This window comes from Chiroxiphia lanceolata, chromosome 16 (genome assembly GCF_009829145.1).
Source record: "Chiroxiphia lanceolata isolate bChiLan1 chromosome 16, bChiLan1.pri, whole genome shotgun sequence".
Taxonomy (NCBI): domain Eukaryota; kingdom Metazoa; phylum Chordata; class Aves; order Passeriformes; family Pipridae; genus Chiroxiphia; species Chiroxiphia lanceolata.
Genome location: NC_045652.1, coordinates 13254997 through 13281860, shown reverse-complemented (window position 1 = coordinate 13281860; position 26864 = coordinate 13254997). Strand labels below are relative to the sequence as shown.

Genomic DNA, 26864 nt, shown 5'->3' with positions numbered 1-26864 from the left:
TCTGAGCAGGACTTGTGCTGGGACTGTGTGCTGGGATCTCTGCCTGCAGTGATCCAAGGTTTTATTCCAGGGTGGATCACGGGCCCTCCTCTGTTGTTTTTCAGTTCTGGCAGGTCTGCTCACTCAGGCACGGAGCAGAGACCCTCCCTCCATCCCTCCTGTGCTTGTATTTAACTTATGGATTTTATTGTTCCAATAACTTTTATCTAAATGTGTTTTTGGGGGAGGGAGGAAGGAGATAAGGAGGGAGGAGGCTGAGGAAAGAATGTGCTTTTGGACTCTGCTAAGCCTCCATCTTATCACTGGGCCTTGCCGTGGGGTTTTGGCATTCGAGATCCCAGGGGAGGACTCCAGTGGGAAGTGGCTGAAAGGGCCGTGGTTGATGTGAAACACTCTTGGGAGGAAACCCGAGGAAGGCCCATGCAGAGCATCCCCCTTCCCCCTTATCTGTTGGCAAGGAGGGACCTGACTTGGTTTCAAGCAGGAAGAACTGGAGCAGAGGTGTGGAAAGGCTGAGGGAGAAGAGCTCAGCTTGGCACAGGGAGAGATGGATGTCTTGGTGTGTTTCTGGTTTTACCCTCACTTGTACAGCCAGTATTTGGGCACATGGAATATTGATGTCAGCGAGGTGGGCAAGAGTCCCTGGTTATTCCACCTTCTGGGACCTTGTCTGGGAGGTCTCCAGGCCTGGGATGGCAGGAGGAGAGGTCCCCTGGGTCTGTGCTCTGTGTAACTTCTCACTCCCTGGGTCAATTTGGGAGCAGCGTGTGCATCGCTGGCTCCGAGGTGGAGGCAGGAGAGAAGGGAATATGGAGAAGAGCAGCTAAATTGCTTCAACTCCCAGAGGCTTTGTTTGTGGCCACAGGATGCAGCTGACAATTTGCAAGGTGCTAATTTTGGGTTTGGTACTTCCCAGCCCCAGAGGTGGCCTCTCCCCAGGGTGCGTGCATGAGGGAGAACCTGCGTGTGAGGGAGGTTTCTGACCATGGGGAAAGGTGGAAAGTCTTGGGAAGGACCAGAAGGAGAGAAGTTATGGTGTCAGGGCATTTGGTAAGCCATAGCCTGTGTTCAGTCCCCGTGATCCAGCCCTTTTTTTTTGCTTTCTGGTTGGCATAACAGTGGACTCGAGTCGCATTCCCATTTCACTGTGTTTGAATTTGGTTTTGGTGTGGTGGTGAAGGTTTGTATGGAGAGGGAGAGCCACAGTGAGTGGAGAAGAGGAGAAAAAGGATGAGCTTTCTTTCTCCTTGGAAGTACAAATGGATGGAGCGGTATTTCTGAACAAACAAGTCTCTCATCCCTATCTCCTGGAAGCTGCATTATCAGAGCACCATCACTGTCCTCTCTTCTCCTTCCTACCCCCCCCCACCATGAGCAGGAATTAAAAATACAACTAATAAAACCCTTTTACTTTCTCCAGCAGGAGAAAAAAAAAAAAGAAAGCAAAGCAGCCTTGAAAATGCTAAAGGACATAAAGGGCATTCATGAAAGGGTTGGATGGTGGTTATTGCAGCAGGGGGAAAAACATTATTTCACTGTGCAGATAAAAGGAAGTGGAAAAGCAGCATATTTATAGCTGGGGAGCCTGGATTCCTTGTTAAGCTGCTATTATCAAATTAATGTCAAAATGCATCAAACAGGCACGAGTGTTCTGGGCCCCTTATGCAAAGTGCTTGCAAATTGGTTACAAATACATTTGTTTACAGGGGACGAGGCAGGAGCGAGCTAATTAGTCATTGTAGCAGGGCTGTTTTCTGTCCTTTTTTTTCTATTTTTTTTAACATTTTTTTGGCAATTACACAAACAAGCTGTTTTGAAGTATAAATACGTGCTGCATTACAGCCCCTTTTAAAGGGAATCAAATAGGAATTGTGGATGCAGAGGGCTTGACGTGAGCATTGTTGCCTCTCCTCCCTGGACACTGCAGCCCGTGCTGGGCACTCGGCTCCGGGATGTGATGTGGAAACCCACAGGAGAGCATCAGCAGGGTGAGGTGTGGGTGGAAAGGGAACAGCTTGTGGTTTTGATAATGCCTCATAGGGGGCACAGTGTCAGGATGGGGGTGGCTGTAGCTGCTCCAGCTTGCTGAGCACTTTGGATGCTGTGAGGCTGCAGCCACATCCCGTGCTGGGGATTGGCCGCTTGGATATGGGATCTGTGGAGGTTTCAGTCGCCCACCAGTATTGTGGGAATTCCCTTTGGGTTTGGGATATTTTGAGGTGCTTTGGCTATAAGCAGCATCTGCCAGCTCAGGGTATGAAGCACTTTGTGCCCAGCTACTTGGTACCAGCATCGTTTTGGGGAATGCTTGGACATACAGAGCCTCCCATGGTTGGGCGACAGCATCCACTCAATGTGAAGAAAGGAGTCTGGTGTTCCCCCAGGTGAACGTGTCTTCGGGGCTTCTTTAACCAAACCACAGGCTGTGCCTCCCAAACCTGTTAATGAGGAAGGGAAGCAGGAAATCTTATCTGATCTTCAGTGTGGGAATGGTTGGGGAATTTGGTTGGGGGGCAGATGGAAACTTCCCGCTGCCCTGCATCTTAATGCATCCCGTTCTGGGATTAAATCACACCTCTGCCACTCGGGGGAAGCTGCTAATTGAATCTGTTCTGATGGGAGAGAGGATGAAGCCAAGAGGCATTTACTACCATTAGTATTATTTTTAATTTACTAAGAAAGAGAAAGGAGAGAGGAAGGAACACACTGTTGCCCCTCTCGTGCTGGAGGCCCCGATGTTTCTTGGCAGAAGGTGCAAACAGCCCCGTGGCTGCTTCTGCATTTGGATTTGTTTGTGGTAAATCTGCCCTTCAGGCTGGAATAACCCTTCTGAGTAGGTCCTGTGCTACCAGAGGTGCTGGGAACATTGAGTTTAATGCCATCATAAAACCCTGCTGTGGTTTCCATTCCCCCAGGGGGGGCAGTGACCGTGCAGGATGGTCGTGCTCAGCACGGCTTTCATGCCAGCAAAGCCTGGGGTGCTTCAGGTGCTGCCGTGGATGGAGCTGGATGGCCTCCTGGGGTCCCTCTGGGATCAGAGCTTTCCTCCCAGAAGCCCATGGCTTGGTGCAGTAAAGGGACATGAGCCCGGCTGAGCTCCCCAAGCCCTGTTCATGAGGGTAGTTGATGACGAAGAGATATTTTGTGTCTCCAGCCTCCCAGCTCTCCCATGGTTTGCAGATGTTGGGTGTAGCACATCACTAAGCTCATCTGGGTGGGAACAGCACAGAAGAAAATCTTGGAGGACCAAGAGCAGTAGGAGAGGGAAGGGCTTTCCCTCGCCTTCTGCAGGATCTCTGATGTTTGCTCCAGGTTTTATTCTTGTAAAACTCAGGGTATCATTTCTCTGCGCCTTGGACCTGATTTTCAGCGCTACCTTCAAACTCCAAACCTCTCGTTACCATTTCTTGTCCCGTTGACTTTGGCGGGCTCATTGACCCACTCCATTGGGATCAGGGTGCATGATTTTGAGGAATGTTCCCATTTCCAGCGTAATCCTACCCCTGCCCTACGAGCTCTGCAGGAGCACAGCTCAGCTGGTCAGCAAATGTGTGAGCAGCCCATTGCAATCAGGCTTTAACTCACGCCCAGTTGTTCCAATCAGAACGTGTCTCTCTTCATTTACAGCAGGGCTCTGGCTCCGGTTTGACTGTCACCTCTGATGATTGTTGGTGACCGTGGCATGGGAATGGATCCTGCTGTGGTTTGAGCTGTGGGTGTTTCATGCTTCCTTTTCTTGTGCAGGAGTGTGCCAGCATCTCTTTGCTGTGATGGTCAGAAGCAGACCTCCAGTTCCCACCCTCTGTAAGTCACACTGCTTTGTACCCTTTCCCTTGGAGAAGGCTGTGGAGTTCAATGGTTTTGCCTTGGTGGGATGGGACAGTGGGGCACAGACCTGGGCTTGATTTTCTTCTGCACTGTTAATTAGTGTAGTGAAGGCACAGCCTTTCTTGGAGTGACCATCAGGATTGTGTGTGGCAGTGACTTCCAGCTTCCTGGTGACCTCTTCAGTTTCCAAATGTGCCTGAAGCACACAAGGACCTTCCGTGGTATGTCCTTGGACATGTTTCTCAATGGCCTCCTCTTCCATGTCCAGAGGGGATGGACACACTGCCCTTCAGTTCTGGCTTCAGTACCCCCCAGGACAGGAGGTTTCTGTAGGATTGAGGTGTCCAAGATTTCTTAAACTCTTGCAACAAAGAGCAAAACATTGCAGTTGTCCAGTCCTCGTGCTTGCTGAGCAAATGGGAGAGGATGAAGAGGTTCCCTCCAGGCTGAGGGACAGGAATTGGGTCTTGGCCATAGTCCACTCAAGTGGCAGGAAGGGTGTGGAAATGCAGGAACAGACACAGCTCCAGGGAGGGCTGAGGACTCACATGCAGTGCTTGGGGATGTGCTGAGGGTTTGCTTGGCTCTGTTCACAGCCCAGAGCTGGTGGTTCCTGTATGGGAGCCATGGAGGTGGTGATTGCCCCAAGTGTGGGAGCAGAACTCAGCAGGGGCAGGGAAGGCGCTGCCCGGTCGATAAGGCTGCGGGCGCTGCTGGCAGTTAATGGTAACCCAGCATCCTCTTCCTCCCCCCAGGAATCCCACGTGGGCAGCACGAGGGCTGAGCCGGGTTGGGGAGCGATGTGGCCTCTCCTGATAAGCAGCTCCAGTTCCTGCTCCTGCAGATTTACAACCGGGGAATGGGGAGGTGGGTGCTGTGCTTTTCAGCGCGGTGATTTATAGCAGCGCAGGGCAGCAGCTGCTTCCCCCTCTGGCCACATCCCAGCAACTGCGTGGAGTGTTAGGGCTCCATGACTAAGCCGTGGGCGAGGGAAAGGCTCAGCCCAGGTCACTGCACTGTGGGACACAGGTGGGAGCAGGTCTCTTTCATCCAAAGATGAAAATGTTCCCACCACCAGGCTCCCTGGGGAGAGGCTGCCTCATGGCATCAGGGATGCTTCCAGCCCTTCAATCCCCAATCCCAAATGCTGGAGCCCACCAAAGTCACGAGAGATGACAGGTTCTCAGCTCTCAGACCCACGTGGGACACCCATGAGCATCACCAGCCCCACTTAGCAATGCCTGCACTGCCAATTGGTTTTCCACGAGTCCCTTTGACGCAGACCAAGCAATGCTGGGGGGGATGAGTTGTGGCAGGCAATGAAGGGGAGGATGATGAGGAAGGAAAGGTCAGATGCCATCACTGTGCTCCCTTCCACATCCCAGCTCCTGCCCGGGTGAGCTTCCCAGCTCCTCTGGTTTGTTTTAGAGGCAGCGTGGGGGCCCCAGAGCCCTGCAAACCCTCCACGCTCAGGGTTTTATAGGCATGTGGAAATAGTTTTGTCTGGTTTCAGATCTGGCTGATCACTGACTTTCCTGCTGCCCTCCCCCCGAAAAGGGCTGACAACCGCACTCATCTTCCTCCCTCTTTCTTCTTTCTCCTCACATTGTTCTCCGAAATCCCAGCTGCTGCTTTTCTCCCCCGCTCCCTTTCCTATCCTCTCACATCAGCTGGGATGGATCTATCTGGGTTTTTGTATAAAAGTTCTTTTTTGTTGTTTGTGTTTCTCCCTCCATCCTGGGGGTGTCAGGGTGCCTCGCTGTGCCCCATCCTCTCCTCCAGGGACAGAGGGCTCCGGGCACCCTCACTGTCACCCCCGAGCTGGTGGTGGCAGAGGGGGGAGTCTTGGCAAGCACTGGCATCTCCAGAGCCCTCATTTTACCTCTCTGAGGGAGAAACCTGGCAGATCCTGGGGCCAGAGCTGCCACATTTCTCCCTTATTTATCACTGGTGAAGTGCTGACACAGGGGATTCCTGGCAAGCCAGCTCCCACGGGATGGGATGGAGCAGGTCTTCTTGTGACTGTGGGCTGCTCCCTGATCCACTGTGGGCTCTTTCCGGGATGATATATTTATGTTGCAGTGCCTGGCTGCAGTTCCTGTCAGCCCTGAAGCAGATCCTCTGGCACCCTCTGGCATCAGTGGGAGCCTCCACCCTGGGGAGGTGTTCAGGAAGGGACCCCAGTGCTGGGAAGGGGCTGAGCGGGGCTGCCCCTGGCTCACTGGTGGGGTAGATGCTGGGATTCCTTCTGTGGTTCCTTTGGGTCTTGTCCCCTGACCCTGGGAAAGGGGATACAGTCAAGGCAGTGGACAGCAAGACTAAGCAAGGACTGGAGAGGCAGGACCCAAAGAGCTGTTGATACCTTAAGAGATGCTTGGTGTGAGCTGGTCAGGGAGTCCTCAATGTCACCATCACCCTTCCTGGCTGCTGGCACCCCTTCCCAGTACTCAGTGGCTTTTCCCACCTTCTGTCTTCCCACCCAGCTCCTGCCACACGAAGGCACCTGGGCAGCCTTAGCGGGGAGGAGGAAACTTTTCTGGACTTCTGAGCCCTGGGGTCATTCCCTGTGCCCAAACCTCTGCCTGTGTCTCCCCTCCTTCCATGGACACTTGGCTGCCAGGCTGCAGCATATAATAAATGGCTCCCTCATCAAATTTGGGTGAAATACTGTGAATTAACTCACCAAGACTCTTTGTCCAGGCTGTCCCAGCTGAAATGGAGACAGCTGCAGGCTGAGGATCACTTGACCATCCCAGGAGCTGACAGGGGCCAGGTGAGGATGAGGAGCAAGAAGTAGAGGAAGGCAGCACTTGTTGCCCATGAGTGAGTCCCTTCCAGGCAGTGGGAGAACCCTCCTGTGGGCTTCATCTTCCTGGCAGCCCAGAAAGCAGCTGGTGTGCTTCTGGTGTCTCCCTCTTTCCCTTACGCTTCCCCATGGGACCGTGCCTCCGAGTCAGCACCTCCTGAGGTGATCTCTTTTTTTTCTTTCTTTTTTAGAAAATAATTTTAAATGCATGACTGGCAATTCAAGAGAAAACAGGAGGAATGGTTGTTATTGCTGAGGATCTCAGCCCAGCCGGAGGAGACGTGTTCCTTTTGTGGAATCAAACATCCGTCAGGGATCCGTCATGCAAATTTATTTCACTTTTCTTCTTTTTTACCTATTCCATTGATCCAGAGCCTGTAGCAGTTGGCTCATGGAGAGAGAGGTTTTTTAATTCAGGAGCCTCAGTCGGTGAGGATGGGAATTTGCCAAAGCTCCTGGCTCAGGGGGGTGCTTTGTGCCATGCATGGGGACTGTGGCACTGTGGGCTGGGACACATCCCTCCAAAGGAGAGGGGAGAGGTATTTGCTGTGTCCCCTGGGCATTGTGTGTGCCTGGAGTGACTTGGAAAGGCAGGAGAGTAGCTGCCAGCTCTGCCAAAGCTGCTTCCCACCATGGGAAGGGACAAGGACACTTGGTCATGCTGCTGGGACAGTCACTGCCAGCCCTGAGGGGTAAATGTGAGTTAAACCCTTAAAATCACAAGACGGTCATAAAAATATCCAACTATGAAATTATATTTTATTTTATTATTATTATTAGACTCTTCAGTGCGTCTGGGTGTTTTCAGGAGTGACCTGACAAATTTCTCTCTGCAGCTGGGAGGTTCAGGGTCCTGTCACTTCCAACGGCATCTTCATGTTGAAGAGAGATGATTCCAGCCCGACTGCTGGCTGAGGATCCGTGGCTGTGTCTTGGGGAAGGTGCCAGGCTGCCTTGCACAGTCTGAGTCTTCAAAGAATCCCAGAATGGTTTGGGTTGGAAGGGACCGTAAAGATCACCTTGTTCCAACCCCCTGCCATGGGCAGGGACACCTTCCACTAGACCAGGTTACTCAAAGCCCCGTCCAACCTGGTCTTGAGTCTTCTCCTTCATCAGTCTCTTCTGCTGGGCATGAAGAGCAGATGGAGCTGCCTGGGCAAGGGCCAGAAGCTGGTGCTTTCACTGCTGTGGAGAATCTTCTGTTCTGGAAGGAAGAGCCAAACCCCTCCAGGAACCGGAGCACATCCAGCGGTCGGAGCCTGAGAAGCCTCACTCTCTGTGACATTCTCCGTGTCCCTGCAATGCTGTTCCTCCTCTGTTCTGCTGGAAGCACTGCTTTGTCCTTCAAGAAAATTTCTTTTTTGCTTGACTTGAGTATTTTTATTTTTTCCCCCCCCCAAACCCCATCTCTGTGTGTCTTTGCAGGTGTTCACTGTGGGATGCAGAGGCCAAGCCCTCAGCTGATGACTCCGGATGAGTTAAGACACGTGTGGATGTCCCCACCACGTGGGCTTGTGTGGCTGCAGAGGAGCCGCTGAGCATCCCTGCTGCCGGGAGAACCAGGGAGATTCCTCATTAAAACAATTTGGGAGACGTTCATCCGAACAGAAATCTGAATTTATTCTGCTCGCGCTGCCTCTCCTCCGTCTCCTCTTCCTCAGGCAGCGGAATTTGCTGGTAGGAAACAGAAAACACAGGGATGTCTGGGGGGCTTTTGGCTGGAAATGGAGGGGGGTGCTGGAAACCCAACGATCTGGTGCCTACTCCGCATCCATCCCGTCGCTCCTGCGTCGCCTCCGGCCGCGGTGCCGGGTACCGCTGGCACTGCGGACGCCGAACAATCGCAACGGCACCGCGTCCTCCACGGCCATCGACTCGTCCTGACGGTGATTTTTCCTGTCGTTGCAGGTATCACCTCCTTTCCCCGGGCTTCTCCTCAGCCCCAGCAATGACTTGTCTGAATAATTCAACTGAAAATTCAGGATCGCAAGTAAATACGGGATAATTGCTAACAGCTCCCAGGCAATCCGCTGCCAGAGGGCGGCTAAACTCCCGGTGAATTATTTATCTGCTGTGAATTATTTGCCTGGCCCTGCTACGGAAGAAAAGCTCCTTCCCAACCTTTACCTGACAAATGGCCTGGCTGGGGGCGACTCTCCAGGTGCTGACTCAGCCCTTTCGCAGCTCCCTGCCTGCTCCTGCTGCCTGCAGCTCCCGCTGCCGGGTGCCTGGGTAATTCCTAAAGCTTTGGGTCACACTGGCAACCTTCGGGGTGGGTTATGAGGGTCTTAATCCTGAACCATCCTGCGGCTGCAGAATTCCATGTCTCCGCCCCTCACTGTATGAGGTGGAGTGTCTCTTGTTTGGGGAGATGGAAAGTGCTCCCTGGCTGCACTTCCCACCCCTGTCCTGCCCTGGAAAGGGCAGCTGGTGCAGAGATGGAGTTGGGGATGGTGTCAGAACAGGGATGCAGGCTGGAGAGTTCCTCTGGGATGCTTGCTGGCTTAGATGACGTACTACTGAGAAACTGATTTGTGATGATGTCCCTCATCCCGCTCCATCCATGAAGGTGTCCCTTATCCCACTCCTCAGCAAGTACCTCCACATTGAGCCAGGTGCTGGGAGCTCTCTCCTGCCCACAGATGATGGGGTGATGGCCTCTGTGGGCTTGTGGGCATCCCTCTGCCCACTCCTCCCCCCAGGAACAGAGAGAAATGGCCCTCAGAGGTGAGAAGCCGCTGGCCTGGGCTCATCAATCTCCATTTGCATCCAAAGAAGAAGGGGGAAAAAAAAAAAGATTTAGGAGCAAGATCAATACTGAAAGAGCCTGTCTTTTTTTCTTTCCCCTCTGCTCCTCTGGGGGTGGGAAACTCAAGGCAGGTACTGCAAGTAAATCCTCCTGGCTACCTGGATGTAAATCAGGAGGGAGATGATGGATTTATGGGAGCCCAGCCTGATTTACACTCCCGTGTCTGGTCCCTGCAGGTCGGCGCGTGGCCCTGGGGAGGTGAAGTCCCGGATGGGGACTGGAGCCACCTCCTCCTGCAGGCAAGGTGGGACTGGGGGTGGTGTGTGTGGGAGTTTTCTGTACTTTTTAAACCCAGTTCAGAGAATTTAGGACTTTTTGCTTTGCCTCTTTTCTGCTGGAGTTCATCAAAGTGCATCCGCTCAGACGTGAGTCCCAGATGTCCTGCTGGGGGCTGACTCGGTGGCTTGGTGGAGAAAAAGGTTCTGGCATTGCTCCCAGTGATGCTCTCTCCCCCTCCATCCATCCTCGTGTCCCATCCTAAGAGCCAGTGGGGATTTGCTGTCGGTGCAGTTAGTTTCTCCATGGAAGAGGGGGAGATTTTTCCTTGGAAAAGTCCTTCTCTGAGGACTTTGGAAGGCCCGGGGGTGGCTATGGGAGGTGAGTTGTCACAGCTCCAGAGCTCCCATTCCCAGCTTTCCCGTGTCCTTGGCCATGGCAGGTCTGGAGTGGGCACAGGGAGGTGTTGTTATTCCTCTCATGCAGCAGGAAGGATTTCTGCGAGTGCCATAAACCATCACGTGGGCAGAGCCTGGGTGAGCTCTAATTGCTTCTATTTGCATAACGAGGCGAGGCTCAGCATCCTGCTGATATTTGAAAGAGGAAAATCAAAATCAGCTCTAGATAAACAACTCCCCCCCCCTTCTCCAATCCCTGCCCCCACTCCTAATTTGTGCATTTTCTCCCTTAATGCAGGTTTTTCAGCTCTTTGGTCTCTTCAGAAGCATGGAGACCACCCCCTGGGACTCCTCCCGAGGGAACATGGGGGCTGGGGGGTGCTGCCCCTCTCCTCTAGCTGCGGTGATCTGGGGGCTTTCCCAGGAGCTAGCAGTGAGGGATGTGGTGTTGAGGTGTCTGAACAGGAGCTGGAGAGGATCAGGGTGGGCTCGGGGCTGGAAACACGGAGCCCCAGCTGGAGGCTCCGGGCTCAGTGTGGGAGCGGGTCCTGCTTGGGGGTGGGGGCTGTACAAGGCCAGAGGGGCTGTGGCCAGCCTGGGCTGGGAGGTCCCCAAAAGGGAGCCCAGCAGATGTCACTGTGGCCTGGACCTGCTACCTTCTGGGGACCTGCCAGGGGTGGGGTGGGATGGGATGGAATGGGACCCTTCCTCACCTGCAAGCCCCCAGGAAGGGCTTAGGTTGCACCCCACGTGTTGCTGTTTAAGGGGATGCTCCTGCCTTGCAACCCTGAGAGGACCTGGGAGAAGGTCCAGGAGGACCTGGCAAAGGGGGTGACATCCCCTGCCTGTGCCGTGACAGCAGGCTGCCCCCCCCAGATGTGCTGTCCCTCTGTAAGCCCCTTTCCCTACTCGCCCACAGCCCAGTGGACCAGAAGCATCCCTCCTGTCCCCTCGGGTCCCCAGGGTCCTTCAGCCAAACCCAGGTGTCCCTTTGGAGGGCCCTTGAGCATTGCCAACACTTCCTTGGTGCCCAAGGCTTTGTGACCTGTAGGGGCTGTTCTCCTGGTTGGGGTTCCAGGATATGAGCCTTGCTCTCTCCAGGCCAGGTAACAGACACCAAGCAGAAACCTGCTGTGTCCCTTCCCTGGGGGACAAGGCAAATGGGCTCCTTCCTCCTCCTCTTCCTCCCCAGCATGAGGGCTGGTGTCCTCTGAACCCTTTGCTGCCCTCTGAGGGAGAAGTGCTGACTCCAGATGTTTCCCTAAATGAGAACCTTCTGCAAACAGTGCTGGATTAGATTTTAATTTTGGGAAGAAATTCTTCCCTGTGAGGGTAGTGAGCCACTGGCACAGGTTGCCCAGAGAAGCTGTGGCTGCCCCATCCCTGGAAGTGTCCAGGGCCAGCTTGGATGGGGGTTTGAGCAACCTGGGATAATGGAAGGTGTCCCTGCCCATGACAGGGAGTTGGAATGAGATGATCTTTGGGATTCCTTCCAACTCAAACCACTCTGTGATTCTATGATTTTTACTTTCTTGGCCCACTGGTCTTCAGTGACCTTGGAAATCCCTCCAGCAGCTCTTAAAGGTGGGGGAAGAGAGGGAACAAGATCGGAGGAGAGGTTGTGAGCAGGAGATAGCTGGTCCTTGCAGCACACAGGGGGTGTGTTTGTGTGTTTGTGTGTGCATGGACTTTCCATTGGGCTGATGAAAGGACTGGGAGCTCTTGAAGCTGGAGCCAAGGTGAGTAACCTGTGGCTGTCCCAGGGGTGCTGGGGAGGGGAAGGCCTGTTTACTCAGGAGCAGCAGGGATGCTCTGCCAGGAGCTGGGATGTTCGGTAACAGCTTGCCGAGGAGGGGTTGGGATTCAGCATCCCAGCCCGTGCTGTGGGGAGGGATGCTGGCCAGGCAGCTCCACTGTCAGCCCCCAAATCGATGGTCCAGTGGGATGTACTGGATGGGGGTGCAGGATGTAGGAGGTTTGCCTCCTCACCGGCTCCATGCAGCTGAGCAGGGGTAGCTGGGGCTGGTCCCTGCTGTGGTGGGGCTTTGGTGGAAGGGACAGCATATACTCCAGCTGGGAAGCAGTGGCTTTGTGCTGGTCTGGGCAAGGGGTCTCTGGTCCCTCCTGCCCCAGCAGCGAGAAGGTTCTTCCTCCTCCTGTGTGGAAAAGAAGCTCCAGCTGCCATCACACAGCTCTTTCTGCCTTGCCTAGGGTCTTGCTTGCACCCCACTTCCAAATTTCCAAGGGCTTCCTGGGCTCTCTTGTCACCCCCATGTTGCATTTGGGATTTGTATTTAATTCTTATTTATCTCTCCATAGGTTTGTCGCTGTCATTGCTGCTGTTCCCAGCTTTCCAGCAGGTTTGCTCTGCAGAGAGCTGCAGGTTGGCTATGAAATATGACAAAGCATTCATTTAAATGCACACCATGATGTCGGCGAGTCCATTAGGGGAATTAATTTGAATGGTTGGCATTTAATAAACAGCCTCGTCCCTCCTCTCCACACACAACCCTCCCCCCCCTCACCACTGCCGGCATCTTGGAAGGGTTAAAAAGAAACCACATGTGGATATTGGAAGGAGTGGGGAGCAGGTATCTGGGTCTGGGGAAGGGGGGGGGGGGAATAATAGAAGAGATCTGGTGTTATAAGAAGAATTGCAGTTTGTTTTGTTCGCGGTAAAAAAAAGCACATGTGGAAGGGTTTTGGGTTCACGGGGTGTTTGGTGCATGGAGAAAACAAGGGGGTGAAGGAGGAGGACACGCTCCGGCCGGAGGGTCCCAGCCTGGCTCTGAACACGCCGGGCTGGGGGGAGGCGAGGGGGCTCCAGGGCCGTGGCTCCCCATATGGTGTGTATTACAAGCTCCTTTCTAGTTGTAAAGATTAATTTAAAGCCTTTCTCACCTCCCCCCCATCCCTCTTCCATTGACAAATGAACATCTGGGCTGAATGCTGCCCAGATCCTAATCAAAGCATTTTTTCCAGGGCCGTTGTCTGCCTTTATGGCTATCTGCTCTTCGGGTGCTCTGCAGTTCCAATGCACTTGGCAATTCAGCCTGTAAATACCCCTCTTCGGGATTTATGATTCGGGATAATGTGATTTTTCTCTTTGCCTCTGGATTCGTTTGTTTGGTTTAGTTTAACGACATTTCCTTGTCTGTGCATAAGTGAGGGCACGCAGGGAATTTTTTTCCCCTCCCCTCTTTGCAGGGATTTATTAGCAATGAGCAAAAATGGCTTTTTTGGGGGGCTGATGGACACAGTGGGGGGGGCCAAAGCCAGCCCTGAATCCCTGATGAGCAACCCCAGTCATCCCAAACCATCTATTTTTTCCTACAGAAAGCTTGCTTTTGAGATTTTTGTCGAGAAAGCAGCTTTCCACCAAAGCAAAGCCAAGCCCTTTCCACGATGTTTGAGGGCTACTTCATCAGGGAGAGGCAGCAGGAGGCACAGTCCAGTATGGAAAAGCTGTTTGCTCCCCAAAATGAGGCTCGAGAAGCCAAATGAGATGCTTGAAAAACTGGGAGTGCTGCAGCTGGAATCCCATTCCCATCAGACTTGATTTTTCCCCTGCAAGCTCCAGTTTGGGAGTTAAAGGATTAATATATAAAACCTTAGATGTTGAACAATGTTTGTCATGTCCCAGGTGCTGTAGGAAAGGATGGTGCTTGAGATGGGGCAAAAAGGCAGGAAAATCCCTTTAAGGCAAATACAGGGACTCGCAGGGGATGTGGCACTGGGTCCTGTGTTTGTCCCTGTCCCTGAAGGGGGAGAGAGCTGGGAAACACAAAGATGATGGGTTTGGGGTACTCCTGCAGAAATCCTGCTCCCTGGACCTGGGCTTCCCTTTCCCTCTGGCAGAATGGCAGGGCCAGTTGTTCATCCCAATGGATGGTGTGTGATTTCAGTCCATTTAAACCACCACGGAGAGGTCGTGTTTATACAGCAAGTGCGTGGGGTAATGGCACCTGTAATTAAAAACGTTCTCCCAAGTGAAATAAAAAATCACTGTGGTGGAAAGCTCCTGGCTGCTTCTCCTTGGCTCTCCAGGACAAGGTGCAACCTGGATTTTGGTGATGCAGGGCTGGGAATCATCCATCACTGGGACCCTCTCCACCCAGGGACGTCACTGGGGAAGCAGAGATGCAGGTAAATCCCCCATCACAGGCCCTGGGCTTGTTTTTCCTAAGAAACTCTGAATTTCACACAAATACAAGGAGCTGGGATGCAGCAGAGAGATCCCTGAAAGTGAATCTGGGAATATGAAGAGCCAGAGCTGGGCTCACGAGGGGTGTGGGGCTGAGGTGACCCCATCACCGACCCTGGATGAGGGCAGCTCCCTGTGCAGAGTTCCAGAGGCAGGGAAGCACCTTCTTGAATATCCAGAGGAGGCTCTGGGGTGAATTTTAATTTCTGTTCATTTTTGTTGTTGATTTTTAGAGTGCTTGGCACCTCCTACCTCTTTTTCATTCCTTTCCTCCTTGATTCCCTCCGAATGAGCAGGAAGCAAGGCTGCTGACCATGGATCTTCCCAGCGATGCCATTGCTGTCCTGTCCATCCCGAGGTAAGGGTGAAGTCTGGCATCCATCTGCAGCTGAGCCTGTGCATCCATGAGGTGAGAGTGGCCACCGGCAGCCCCAGGGAAGAGGTGAGGAGGATTTATGGAATTTCATATCAGCTCTATCTATGATTGGGTTCATCTCAGTGGGGTGAGCTGGGATGGAGGATTGGATGCTGAGGGGCATTGCGGCCAAGGAGGCTTTTAGGGAAGGGAGAGGAGGGAAGGAAGTGGTGTCCGGGAGTGCTGGGGAGCCCTCCTCGATGTCCCCATGGAACAGGACACGATCCCCGGCAGCCGTGTCTCCGACCTCATCCCTATTGCCGTGCGTCGGGAGAGGGCGGCCGCGGCCGGGGCCCCGCGCTGAGCCGCTGCCGAGCAGGGATTTGCAGCTGAACTCTGCCCACAAAGTCGCTCCCAGCCTTTTCTCATTTCTTTCTGGATTTAAGGCAGCTTCCAAATTCCTGCGCAGCCAAATCCTGCCTTAGGGCTGCCAGGAAACTCGGCCAGCAACAAGTACGTGCCGTTTCTGTACCCACAACACAGCCAGGGTTGCTGTTATTGTGCGGGTGGTGATGACGGGACGGAGCTCCAGTCCTCCCGGGGATGCGATCCTGTCCCTTCCCGGGCTGCCGCGGGCACTCTGCCCTGGCCGCTGCCTCGGGGCTGCGGCGTTGCCTCCCCCTCATCGCCGCCCTTTTAAAAACCAGAAAAGACACTCCACCCCACCCCAGTTTCCCTAAACTTCACCCGCCGCCCTCCCCGTAACCTCCCACCCAGCGCATGGAAGCTTTATCCACTCCCACTGGGATTTACGGTCCCAGGGACTTCCTGCGCTGCCTGTCATCTCACTCGCCCCTTCCCACCACCGATAAATCAAACCTGTTTGTTTCATGGTGCTCCTTCACTAGTTCTTTATTTATTTATGTTTCTGCCGCTGCCTCCCTCCCTCCCTGAGGGTTTTAGGGGACACCATAGGCGCAGGGGGCAGCGGCAGAGCAATGAAGTGCCCCGAGGCCACGGTGAAGGGCACACGTTGGGTCTGCATGTGCACTGTCTGTTCAGGGAAAGGGAGGTCAGGAAAATCTTGCACTGCTCATACAGACTAAACCCCACTTCCCATGTCTAAACAGCACCAGGATGCATCCCCGCATCCTGAGACCCTCCAACGCTTGGGGATTCCATTGAATCCATCCCAGTGTGACCCCAAAGCAGCCTGAGGAAAGCTGGGGGCTGAGAGTGGTGCAGTGAGCGGGGCTGCACATGCAGCATCCCCACACCAAACATCCTCCCAGCCGTGATAGGGATGAGGAGCCGGCTCCGACCAAGCCCACCCATGGGATGCCTGATCTGGTCTTTCCACTGGTGACTCATGGAAAAACTACTTGTTTTGCAGCGGCGCTCGGCATGCCGGGTGATTCTGCCTCTGTGCCTCGCTCGCCTGTCTCTTTTTTTTTTTTTGAGGATCATTGGTATGAAAACATTTGGGACCCCGACCTTCCTGCAGAGCTCACCTGAAGGCATTTTCCCCCCTGGATGCGTGCAGGGCTGGCTGTGCAAACCACGCTGCCTGGGAGGCGGCCTGGTCACGCTCCCAGGGTTGAATTTTTTGGGGATTAGTATTTTCGAGCGGCTCTTATACAACGGCGGAGGAGGCTTGGAGGGTTTCCACCAGCTCCTTGCGTGCCGGTTTCGGCACGTCTGCCAGCGCCGCCGGCTGCACGGGGCCCCCCAAGGCTCTCCACGAGGTTTGTGGCACAACCTGGGGTGACAGGGCTGGGGACTCAGCCTGCCTTGGTCTGAGTGTCCACACTGTCCCCAAGGCCAGGCAGGACAGGGAGAAGTGGGACCTCACTGGCTTCTTGCTGCCTTGCAGGGAGCCAGCAGGATCCACTGGTAGATTTGGGTTTGAACAGTCAAAAATGGGAATGATGCTGATTTATGTGTCAGGTCCCCAGCACTGTGCTGCTTCCCACATACTGACCTTTCACCTCTTTTTCCCCAAATCCTTCAGAGGGCAGGGATGGAGCACGGCCCTTTTCCCAGTGGGACCAGCACATCCCAGACCCAGCAGGAGTCTGGGCCAGCTCTGTATTTAACTGAATTTGCTTTTTTAATGCTTTTTCTTGGAAACCAGCATGGAGAAGGATATTCCTTGGTGCTCATCCCTGTTTATCAAACCTTCACCCTCTCCTTGCAGAGCACTGACCGTGCCACTGCTCTCTGGAAAGCACATTAGTAATTTTTTTCGGGGGGGGGGATAATGGTTTGGTTTGGATTCTGGGATGGAAAATCATTTCCAACCCCCAAATTAGAAACAGAATAATAATAAAGCGTGTTGTTTTGGAGGGGACGGTTTGTGTCATCCCACAGCAATGAGAAACTTGTGCTGGAGAGGAGCAAAGAGCTGTGATTTATTTTTTTAACGCTCCCCAAAGGACTGACGTGGCTCTGGGATGCTGCTCCCACTCTCTCGTACCCGTGGACGGGAATGGCCTGATTGTTGTGGGCAGGGGACACCCATGGGTGGGTGTCCTTACCATGGGTGGGGGGCTCTATCACCCTGTTTTGTTGTCCTTATGCTTGGTTTCGTGGAGGAAAGGGGATTGTGCCGTGTGGTTTTCTGCCCTGCCCTTCCCCAAGGAGTTGGGATGGAGAGCTGATGTTCAGGGATGGGACAAGAGCCAATATTTTGCCATGCTGGGGGGAGGCACGAGCAGGTGATGCTTTCTCCTTGGGATTTTCTTTTTCAGTGTGGTGGATTAGAGTGATTTCACTGTGGATTGCTCTCTCTATGGTCTCTCTCCCCCAAAAAACATCAGGTCCTATGAAAACTGGGTCAGACTCTTGGAATAGGAAGTCATGCTGGGACAGTAGCTAGTCCTGCCTGGGATGGGTTCATCCCTGTGTCACACAGCATTGCCAAAAAACCCTTAAAAATAACATATTTTAAAAATTGCAAGTGGTTCTCCCTACTCGTGGGAGCAGTGACTACTCAGGGGGCCAAAACCCAGCGCAAAGGCTGAATTCCTGTGTAGAGGAGCCTTCATTCCACTATATTTCTCTCCCTGTTGGGTCTAACATCTTGTACACTCAAAACCTGTGCCGGAGCTGGGGTGCCCAGTCTGCCTTTGGGGTGCCCCTGGGATGGGTTTTAGGGTGAGTGTTCTGTGTGGAGCCAGTTCCTGGGATTTAATAAGACACTTATCGTATGTTAAATATCAAGGGCTGATAGGAAACATGTGTCCCGAGGATTAACAGCCGTGTAAAAGATAAAGCCCTGAGTTAAACCCCCAAACAGCATGTTTCAAATAACCCTCTGTGGCTGCAAAGTGGGGTAACCAGGAGTGGGATGGGGAAGGGACAATGTGTATCACAGATCAGAGCTCCCCAAAATCCTTGGGATGGGGTTGGGACTGGGTTTTCTCCCAGCAAGGTGATGCCCAGGGATGCCGGATAGCACAGGGGTGATGTCAGCTCCTTCTTCCCCCATTTCTTCCTCCCTTTCCACCTCTCCCCTTCTTGTAATGTTTTTTTCCTTTTTTTTTTTTTTCCCAGGCCCCAATTTCTCCCCTGTCGAGTCAAACGCTTTGGCTAATTAGCAAAACGTGTCAAAGAAAATGATTAATGTCCCGGGAGGAGGCTGAGCTGCCTTTGTGCCGGCATTGCCTGACTTCTGCTCTTAAAGGTTTTATTAAAAGATAAGGGAGCTCGTGACGGGTGAGCAAAGCATGTGCTTCCCTGGGTGTTAAAGGGTCGGAGAAGGGGGGGATGTGGGGCAGATCGGGGTCACCCTCGGAGGGAGAGGTGAGGGCTCGTGTTTCTCTGCCTCTGTGCTCGACCGTCACCGTGGTGTCTGGCCTTGGCAGGGGAAAGGACTTTAAAAAAATGGCTGAATGCCTCCTTTATTCTTCCAGGGGCAGGTAATTCAATCTCGCCAGCCAGGTTATGAATGTTGCTGTGTTACGGGGTTCTGTGTGCTCGGGGGCTTCAGGGGGTCCTGGGGAGGGGGTGCTCAAGGTGGGCATCCCAAGTTGTGGTGATGGGGCACTGGAGATTGGGCACAGCCGGGCTCCTGCCCAGGGCAGAGGTGGCAGCAGGGACAGAGGTGCTCAGGCACGTGTTTGCTGGACTCTGTGGACACAGAGGTGCCCATGGCTGGGCTTGAGCCCTGTGGGACATCCCTGACGCTGTTTGCTGTGGGCTGAAACCCTCCATCCCAGCTCCCTCCTGGGGATCCTGGGGCTGGGTGGGCAGCAGAGGCACAGGAGGGAATCTGAGGCATGGTCCCAATGGGCTCCTGCCAGGACCACTGTACGCAGCATCCAACTGTCCTCAGCTCCCTGGGTCGGGGCATGTTTTCAGCAACCTCCAAAGCACGACCAATTCAGCAGCCCCCAAAATATACTCCCTGCAATCTGAACCCCTGCAACTCCCTCCCCCAAACCAGCAGCCCTTGCAGAAGGGTCTTACAAAAGGCAAAATCTAGCCGGCAGCTGCCACTGCAGGGTCCCACAAACCAGAGCTGGCAGTGCCACGGCATCCCCGTGCCATGCCAAAATCCCAGACAGGATATCGACCCTGGGAGCAGGGAGAGGACGAGGGTGGTGGGACCTCCTCCACCAGCACACTGGTTATTTTATTATATCATGAGCGATTCCCAAACCCAGCAGACATTTGTCTGCAGCCACAGAGGCCTGAGCCACTCGGTGCATGTCAGAGGGGTTTTGGGAGGGGGCACGGCTGGCAGGAGCCTCGGAGGGGGGGCTGCAGGAGCTGCTCCGTGAGGTTTTCCCCTAGCAAACAGACCTCTGGGCTTAATAAGCTATTTGTAAAACTGGCTGTGGATAAACAAGAGGCCGTGTGTGAGGCTGGAGGCGGCCTCGCAGGGCTCCGCCGCACGGGGTGGGACCTCAGCACAGAAATATTTTCAAGATAAACAGAGGAAAATGAGTCCTGGAGGAGGCTGGAGCCACTGGCAGCAGCACACAGCTCCTCTCCGACATATTTCGGGGCAGGAACTTGGCTTTCTGCAGCGCTGCAGCTGAAAGATGCCTTTTTTTTTTTTTTTTTTTTTTTTTTCCTTTGAAGGGAACCTCTCGTGCTGCTGATTCAGAAATAAACCTGAGGAGTGGTTGGCAGTGAAGGCAGCGGTGAGGAGACGTGCAGAGCCCGGGGCTTGCAGGGGAGTTCTGGGGTGAGGGCGAGGAGCTGGGATGGAGGGCTGCTGGTGCAGGTCCTCCTCGGGCAGAGCTGTCTTCCCTGAGGGACCCCTGGGCTGAGGTGGCAATACTGGGAGTTGGGGTTGTTCAGCCTGGAGAGGAGAAAGCTCTGAGAAGACCTTAAAGCCCCTTCCAGTGCCTGAAGGGGCTCCAAGAGCTGGAGGGGGACTTTGGACAAGGGCCTGGAAGGACAGGGAAAGGGAGAATGGCTTCCCAGTGCCTGAGGGCAGGGTCAGATGGGATACTGGGGAGAAATTCCTCCCTGTGAGGGTGATGAGGCACTTACACAGGTTCTCCAGGGAAGCTGTGGCTGCCTCATCCCTGGGACTGTTTAAGGCCAGGTTGGATGGGACTTGGAGCAACCTGGGATAGTGGAAGATGTCCCTGTCCATGGCAGGGGGTGGGACTGAAATGATCTTTATGGTCCCTTCCAACCCAACCCATTCTGTGATTTCATGGCTCCAGCAAGAGCAGCAGAGCCTCCTTGCCTGGCTGCTGGTGCCTCCATCAGCTCCTCCTTTCCCCAGCACAGGCAGAGGCAGTGCAGGGGTGCCCACGGCAGGATATGGGCATTGCCCTGCCCTCTGCCAGGATGGAGCTCAGGAAATGGGCTGGGCTCCAGCCTTCTATCCTTTCTACCCCTCTTCATCCTCTCTACCCCCTCCATTCCTCCATCCCACCATCCCTCCAGCCCTGGGCCATGGGGTTTGGCGCTGGTTTCCTTCTTCCCTGTTCTGTGCTTGGTCTGGAAACTGCAGCCGGGGCTGGGTTTGCTTGGGGCTGAGCTCAGCTTGGGGCACCGGGGCTGGGACCCGCCGCAGCCTCTGCAGCCGAGATCTCCCAGTGTATCTCTCCCTCTCTTCCCCACCCCCAGCAAATTTAATTAAAAGTCATTCAGATTCCTTTGAAAGAAAATGTCATCCGTCGACACAATTACACTTTAACTAACCAAAGCTGTTACAGTTCCTATATATATTGGAATCAGGCTGTCGTTATTAGTTCTAAGTAAGTAATTTATTCCCATTATTGTGTTCAAATTACAGGATATTACCCCCTGGGGAAATAATCCTGTTATTTGAAATGTAAAAAAGAATTCACATGGACAACAATAGATTCTTAAATGAACCCAACAACAGTCCCCAATCCCAGTGCGGCATCACTTGACTCAGATAGGAAAATATAAAGTTTCTTTTTAAAAGGTTTCTTTTCTCCTCTCTTTCCCTTCTCTTGCTCCAGTGGAGGTAAATCGAGCTTCTCCTCTTCTTCATAAGACTCAATTTATTGAGGGAATCCTGGATGTGAAGGAATTTTGTGGGGAGCATGGGGGAGTTGGGGCAGATATATATATATATATATATATATATGAGTGTCCCTCCTTATTGTGGTGGTGGGAACCCCTGGATGGTGGGATGCAAGTGCCTGGCACAGCCCGGGGAGGGGGTTTCTGGTGGAGCTGGGAACCATTGGCTTCCTCCAGCAAAGAGCTGCTGAGGATCCTTAGAAACATTGTTCCCTTGATCAAGATCTTCAGTGCAGGCAAATAACAGCTCGTCTCTGCAACACCCAAACATAAGCAACTAATTTGGACCACCGAAAGGAAAAAGGGGGAGGGGAAAAAAAAAGAAAAAAAAAAAGAAAAGAGAGAGAAAGAGGAGGAAGAGGGAGGGGAGGGAAGAAAATCAGATACACTTGTAACCTGATTACAACAGCCAGCTATGTGTGCAAAATCACAATGCAGCTCTATAATTAAATCTCTCTTTCCCCCTCCTGCCGAGCTCTTTCCTCTAACAGGCACGGTACAAAAACAGTCGTTAGGACATCAAATTCCAGCTCCGACAAGAGGGGGCTTTTTTGTCTATAGCTGCTCGGCTCGTCTTTAAGGAAATAATAATTATAAGCCCAGAGCCGCTGGCTGACGAGCTTTGTGGAGAAGAAAGGGCTTGTTTTGTCCAACCGCCCCTTCCCCCTTGCAGAGGACTGGGGTGATGGGAAAAGAGATGGGATAGCCCTGGGAGCCAGCCATGGACACCCCTCCTTGTGCTGGGGCTCGGGGGGGAAACACTGGGGTCTGACAAGATGCTTGGAGCCACAGATACTTCTTCCCCTCCTGCCCTGCTGAATCCATCTCATGTGTTTTAGCAGTTTGGTACCTTGTGCAGGGCACTCCCAGCTGGGTTTGGTTGTTTGGGGGTGCACAAAGTACCCGTGAGGAGCCAGCGGCTTCCTGGACTCGGGGAAAACTCCTGCCACAACATCAAGGGCTTCTCCTCTGCCTGCCACTTGGCTGTTCCATAGGGCAGTCCCAGGGCGATGGAGGGATGCTGTGGATGGGGCTGATTCAACAGACCCCAAAGAGAGCAGGGAAGGGACTCCCCCAGAGTGGTGGCTCCAGGGAGGGCAGTGCTGGCAGCCTTGCCCCAGCCCTGCCTGTTGATGACTTTGATTTACTCCTGTTTGTCACAGCGGGCTATTCCCATCCCTGTGACACCCAGCACGTGCTTTTCCTGGCAGCTGCGGGCCGGATTCAGCCTTAGGGACCCAGTTCCTTGCGGGCAGGTTCCTGCTTGCTTCTTCAGGGTATTTTTGGGAACAGGTTTTGCATCCCATCTACTTCTCTGCTGCGAGTCAGGGAGGCTGTGTTGGAGTTCTGTGCAGTGGCGGCAGGTCGGGTGCCAACGACTCGCAGCACGGTGGGGAGGGCGAAGGAAAGAGCCTGGCATCAGGAGACCCCAAAATGGGTCCCAGTGTGCGAGATGACTACCAGAGAGGCAGGATTTATCCGTCACACCTTGTCGAGGTATCCGGCACGTGCCAGAGAGCACAGCTGAGGGCGGGCACAGGCTTTGCAACACGACATGGAAATTCGGACGTTGTTCCACTAAAGCTGTGCATGTTTGGGTTTAATGGCAATTAACAGCTGTTAAAAGGTGAAAGATCTACTCTGCTAACACCCAGTGCTTCTGGTGCCTCTCATGAAAGGATTTGAAAATGCATTTTCGAGTGTTAATTTTAAGCCACAATAATGTACCCTGGGGAGGTGGATGGGCTTACCCTGTTTTCAGAAGGGGAAGCTGAAGCAGGACAGGGCACGGTGTGGGGACGGGCATTCAATGCCTGCAGTGTGGTGAAATCCATGCCTGGCTCTGGAAGAGGGATGGGACTAAACCAGGGACCAGCTGGCAACATCAGTGCAGTTTCCACCAGCATTCCCCAGGTCTTTTACTTTGGGGGGAGATTAACTCGGTGCAAAACCAAAGGCACTCACGAGCTTAACCTTCAGCAGGACCCTCGTGCTGGGGGGGCACGTAGGAAATCGTCTTTCCCTGGGAGATGCTGCAAATCTGGATTTTCCAGTTCCTGGAGGGCTCTGCTTGTTTAAATTAGAAGCAGATAGGAGAGGTGAATTTTAAGAAGGACAGAGCAAAGGCACACAAGTATGCAGTTAACTTCTAAACTTCTTTCTCTGGCTCTCCCGCTGAGTAAATGCTTTAGGAGCTTCAAACCACAGCTTTTAATATCTCCTTAACATGCCCCACGATTCCTTCCCCCCTGTCAAAACGGCGAGAGCAGCTGTGAATATTTTCCATTTTAAAATGTTTTGTATGCATACGAAAGTACCTGCAGCTCCTGTGGGCCGGGCTACGGAGAACTGCTGAAGCCAAGGGTATCTATTTTATATTGAACCTCAAAATAGCACATGCTCCTGCCTCTCGCTCGCCCGTGTCCTGCATCCAGGAGGGTGTTTTTGATACAGCTGGCAGATCAAGGGAAAAATCCCCAATTTACTCTGTTGATGTAGAAGGTCTTGTCATTCGGGGCTCAGCGTTCCTGTTCGCCTGGGTGGAGGATTGTTTTAAACTCTTGAATGCAGAACCTGTAATACTGGGCTGTTATATGGGGACTGCAGTTTTGGGGAGGTTTCCCATGCGTGTTCCTCCACTAAACCACGTTTTTTCCACTGAAAGGTGTAGCTGCCGTTTCTGCGCCTTACGACCAATTTAGCAGCCAGTTTGTAGCCAAAAAACACAGGCAGTAATTACAGCTTTGGGGTTCGTGCTCCTCTCAAAGCTCTCTACGGGTTGTGCATGTCAGCCCTCCTCCTTGCCTATTTTTTCCCCCTGATCTTGGATGAAAAAAGCTTATTATCGCGTAAAAGGGGGAAAAAACCCCAAACCCAACCTGATGTATCCAAGATCCAGTCTAACTGTGACAAAATCCTGGTACCAGGGGTTTGGTGGAGGTTATGAAAAGCAAAGGGCACCCAGCACGGGGCAGGTCCTGGCACCAGGGGTCCCAGTTTGGGATTTTGAGGGGGAAGGGAGCGTGCAGGTGGCAGAGCAGGAAAACAGGATGGGATTGTGCCTACACACCCACCCTCCTGTGCTGGACAAGGCAAAAAAAAGACATCGGACTTTATTTGGACTTGAAAACCAGACTGTGGGTTGGGGGATGTTTGGCTTTACAAACCCCAGAGCTGCGGGGATCAGAACTGCTGTGGACTGGGGAGGGGGGGGGCACCAACCACATCCCTGTGCACCCCCCAGCCCTTCTCCCTTCTTCCCTGCTCTGGTGGGGCAATGGGAGCAGAGACGGGACAATGGGAGCAGAGCCGGGACGGTGGGAGGATGCTGCAGCCTCCAGCTGCTGCCCAGTTTGAGTACAGGCCCTGGGGGGGGGGAGTGGGGAATTTCTTGGGCTCCCCCCACCCCATGCAAAGCCCACAGCCAGGCTGAGCTCAGGGCTTTATAATCAGCCAGGATTTATGGAGAAAAACAAAATCCCAAGCTGTTCTGGTCATTAATCAGAAATTCCTTGCTCGGTTCCTGAGCTGTTTCTCTGGGGATCTTCTTGTGGGGACCCTCCACCCCACAGCCCCCCCCCCCGCCCCCGTGGATGGCAGCTCTTTCCTTGCAGGCAAGGGGCTGGGGTGGGGAGAGACCCCAAGCTTTGGAATTAACCAAACCCCCAACAATGAATAAATCCCCATGAATTCATTCGAGTAAACCCCAGCAGGGACCCCCTTGCCTTCAGATCCCACCTCTGTCCCCACAGCATTTTATTGGGGGTTTTTATCTGGGGGGGGTTTCTTTGGGGGGATGGGACCCTGCTGTCGGACTTGGTTCTGCTTTTAAGATGTGGGGAAGGAATGAAATCAGGGCAAAGCTTTTTTGCCGACGCGTTGGGATCGTCGCCGTCCGTGTTTTAATGTGATTTATGCCTGGATTTCTAAATCCAACCACTGACTGCACGCTTTAAATATAGCTCCAAAAACACCCTGGAAACGTGTAGTAAGCACGTTAAAAACGGCGGGCGGAAGGGATGCACAGCACCCCCCGGCTGTGGATGGGGAGCACGGGGGGGTTTATTGGGGTAAAAAGGGGATTTTGTGGGGAGGTCCCAGCAGAGGGGGATGGGGGTCCCAGTGGGGTCTGTGCCCAGCCCGCGGGTGCAAAGTTGAGCGCTGGGTTGGCGATGAGGGGGTGTGTCCCCCCTCCCCCAAACCTTGGCAGCCCCCCAAAACGGGGTTGGGAGGTATCAGTTTGCTTTGCCTCCCACGTTTCCAGACAGTCCCCCGCTCCATCCCAGATTCCCACCCCCCCCTGTCCTACCTGAATGCCGGGAGGGGGGACAATGCCCGGTGCGGGGCTGGGGGCTGTGAGCTCCGCAGGGCTCCACTGCCTCCTGCGGGGACGGAGGGCGGCCATAGGGAATTTCGTGTTCGTCCGGGGGGGGGGGGGGGCGAAGAGAGGAAACAAATGGGGAAAAAAAAGAGGAAAAAAAAAACAAAAAGAAAAAACCCGCCAAAACAAAACAAACAAACAAACCAAATCAAACCAAAAAAAAAGAGGAAAAATGGAGAACAAAAGGAGGGTGGAGGGAAAATAAAGAAAATTAAGGAAAAAGCACAACTGGAGAGACGGAGGAGCGGAGCCGGGCGCGCAGGGCGGGCGGGGGTGCCCCCTCCCCGGGGGGGGGGCGAGGGGCGGCCCGGGGGCGGGCGGCACCGTGGGAACCTGCCGGGAGCCCGGGGCACCGGGATCGGGATGAAGGGATGGGAAGAGGGACAACGCGGTGCGGCTTCTCGCTGGACACCCTCCCCTTTCCCCCCTCCCCCCCCCCCCCGCCCCGATATTATTTTTAACAAAAATGGGTATTTTTGGAGAAAGCGCCGTTTGCGGCAAAGCTTTGCGGGGAGAATGTGGGAGCGGCCGCCACCCCCCTCCTCCCCCCCCCCGCCCAAATTCCATGGGATATTCGCAGCCCCCCATTGCGGTGTTTCCCCCCTCCCACCCCATCCCGAGTTGCGGGGGGGGGGGGGGGGCGTCCCTATTGGGGGGTAATAAAGGGGAGAAAAGAAGGGGGCTGGGATTAGATGTGGAAAACGGTGGGAAAATGGTGCGCGGGCCCGCAGCACCGCGCCCGGGAGGGAATAATAACAATAACAATAATAATAATAATTTAAAAAATGTATATTAGGTGAGGGGGCTTTTTTTTTTTTTTTTGGAGTGGGGGTCGGCTCGGTGTTTTGCAGCAGCGATGCCCCAACCAGGAGCTGCTGCTACAAGATGGCTCCCGGTCGGGGGAAGGGGAGGGGGAGGAGGAGGAGGAGGAGGAGGAAGAGGAGGAGGAGGAGGAGGAGGAGGAAGGGCTGGAGCTGCAGGGAGGGGGGGTCCGCCCCCCCGCCCCGCCCGAGCCTGTTTTTTTTTATTTTTTATTAGCATTTCCCTGATTTATGACATGCCAACCCCCCGGCCCGGGGACAGCGGCGGGGAGGTCCGGGCGTGAAGGCATTAAACATTTATAAAATATGCTTTTAAAGCCACATAAAAGCGAGCAAACCATTAATATCTTTTTTTCTTTCTTTCTTCTTTCTCCCTCACCCCCAATTCCCCCCCCCTTTTTTTTTTCTGGTTTGCTAAAGGAGACTGGGAAAAGGAGCGCCCTCCCTTTGGAAGCAGCGGGGTTTGAGCCCTCGCCTGTGACGCAATTTTGCTCTTAGATATAAATAAAAACATAAATATATATATA

The 26864-nt window shown here is 53.6% G+C and overlaps 1 protein-coding gene across 6 annotated transcripts; it reads left to right on the top strand.

Moving 5' to 3' along the window:
• The first annotated feature begins 438 nt into the window (after positions 1 to 438).
• On the top strand, positions 439 to 26864 carry LOC116794964. 6 transcript variants are annotated; one of them, XM_032704228.1, is made up of 8 exons: positions 5857 to 6651; positions 6826 to 8311; positions 8543 to 8866; positions 9620 to 9687; positions 10356 to 10540; positions 12377 to 12440; positions 14558 to 14703; positions 26758 to 26864. In XM_032704228.1, the coding sequence occupies exons 3-8, from the start codon at positions 8769 to 8771 to the stop codon at positions 26833 to 26835; spliced, it is 639 nt and encodes a 212-aa protein (XP_032560119.1). In that variant the 5' UTR covers positions 5857 to 6651; positions 6826 to 8311; positions 8543 to 8768; the 3' UTR covers positions 26836 to 26864. The 6 variants fall into 6 exon arrangements, 1 of the variants encoding a protein (XP_032560119.1); XR_004359925.1 differs by lacking the exons at positions 5857 to 6651; positions 6826 to 8311; positions 8543 to 8866 and adding exons at positions 8320 to 8542; positions 18172 to 18333; XR_004359929.1 differs by lacking the exons at positions 12377 to 12440; positions 14558 to 14703; positions 26758 to 26864 and adding an exon at positions 439 to 4695 and having other exon boundaries at positions 6312 to 8311; positions 10356 to 11443.

What these genes read in the sequence shown, in the direction of transcription:
- LOC116794964 (XM_032704228.1), top strand. Translation starts at nt 8,769, where the DNA reads ATGGCCTGGCTGGGGGCGACTCTCCAGGTGCTGACTCAGCCCTTTCGC. An exon ending in TGCTCTGCAGAGAGCTGCAG is followed by an intron (nt 12,441 to 14,557) that starts GTTGGCTATGAA and finishes CCGAATGAGCAG; the next exon opens with GAAGCAAGGCTGCTGACCAT. An exon ending in CCGGCAGCCCCAGGGAAGAG is followed by an intron (nt 14,704 to 26,757) that starts GTGAGGAGGATT and finishes GGTTTGCTAAAG; the next exon opens with GAGACTGGGAAAAGGAGCGC.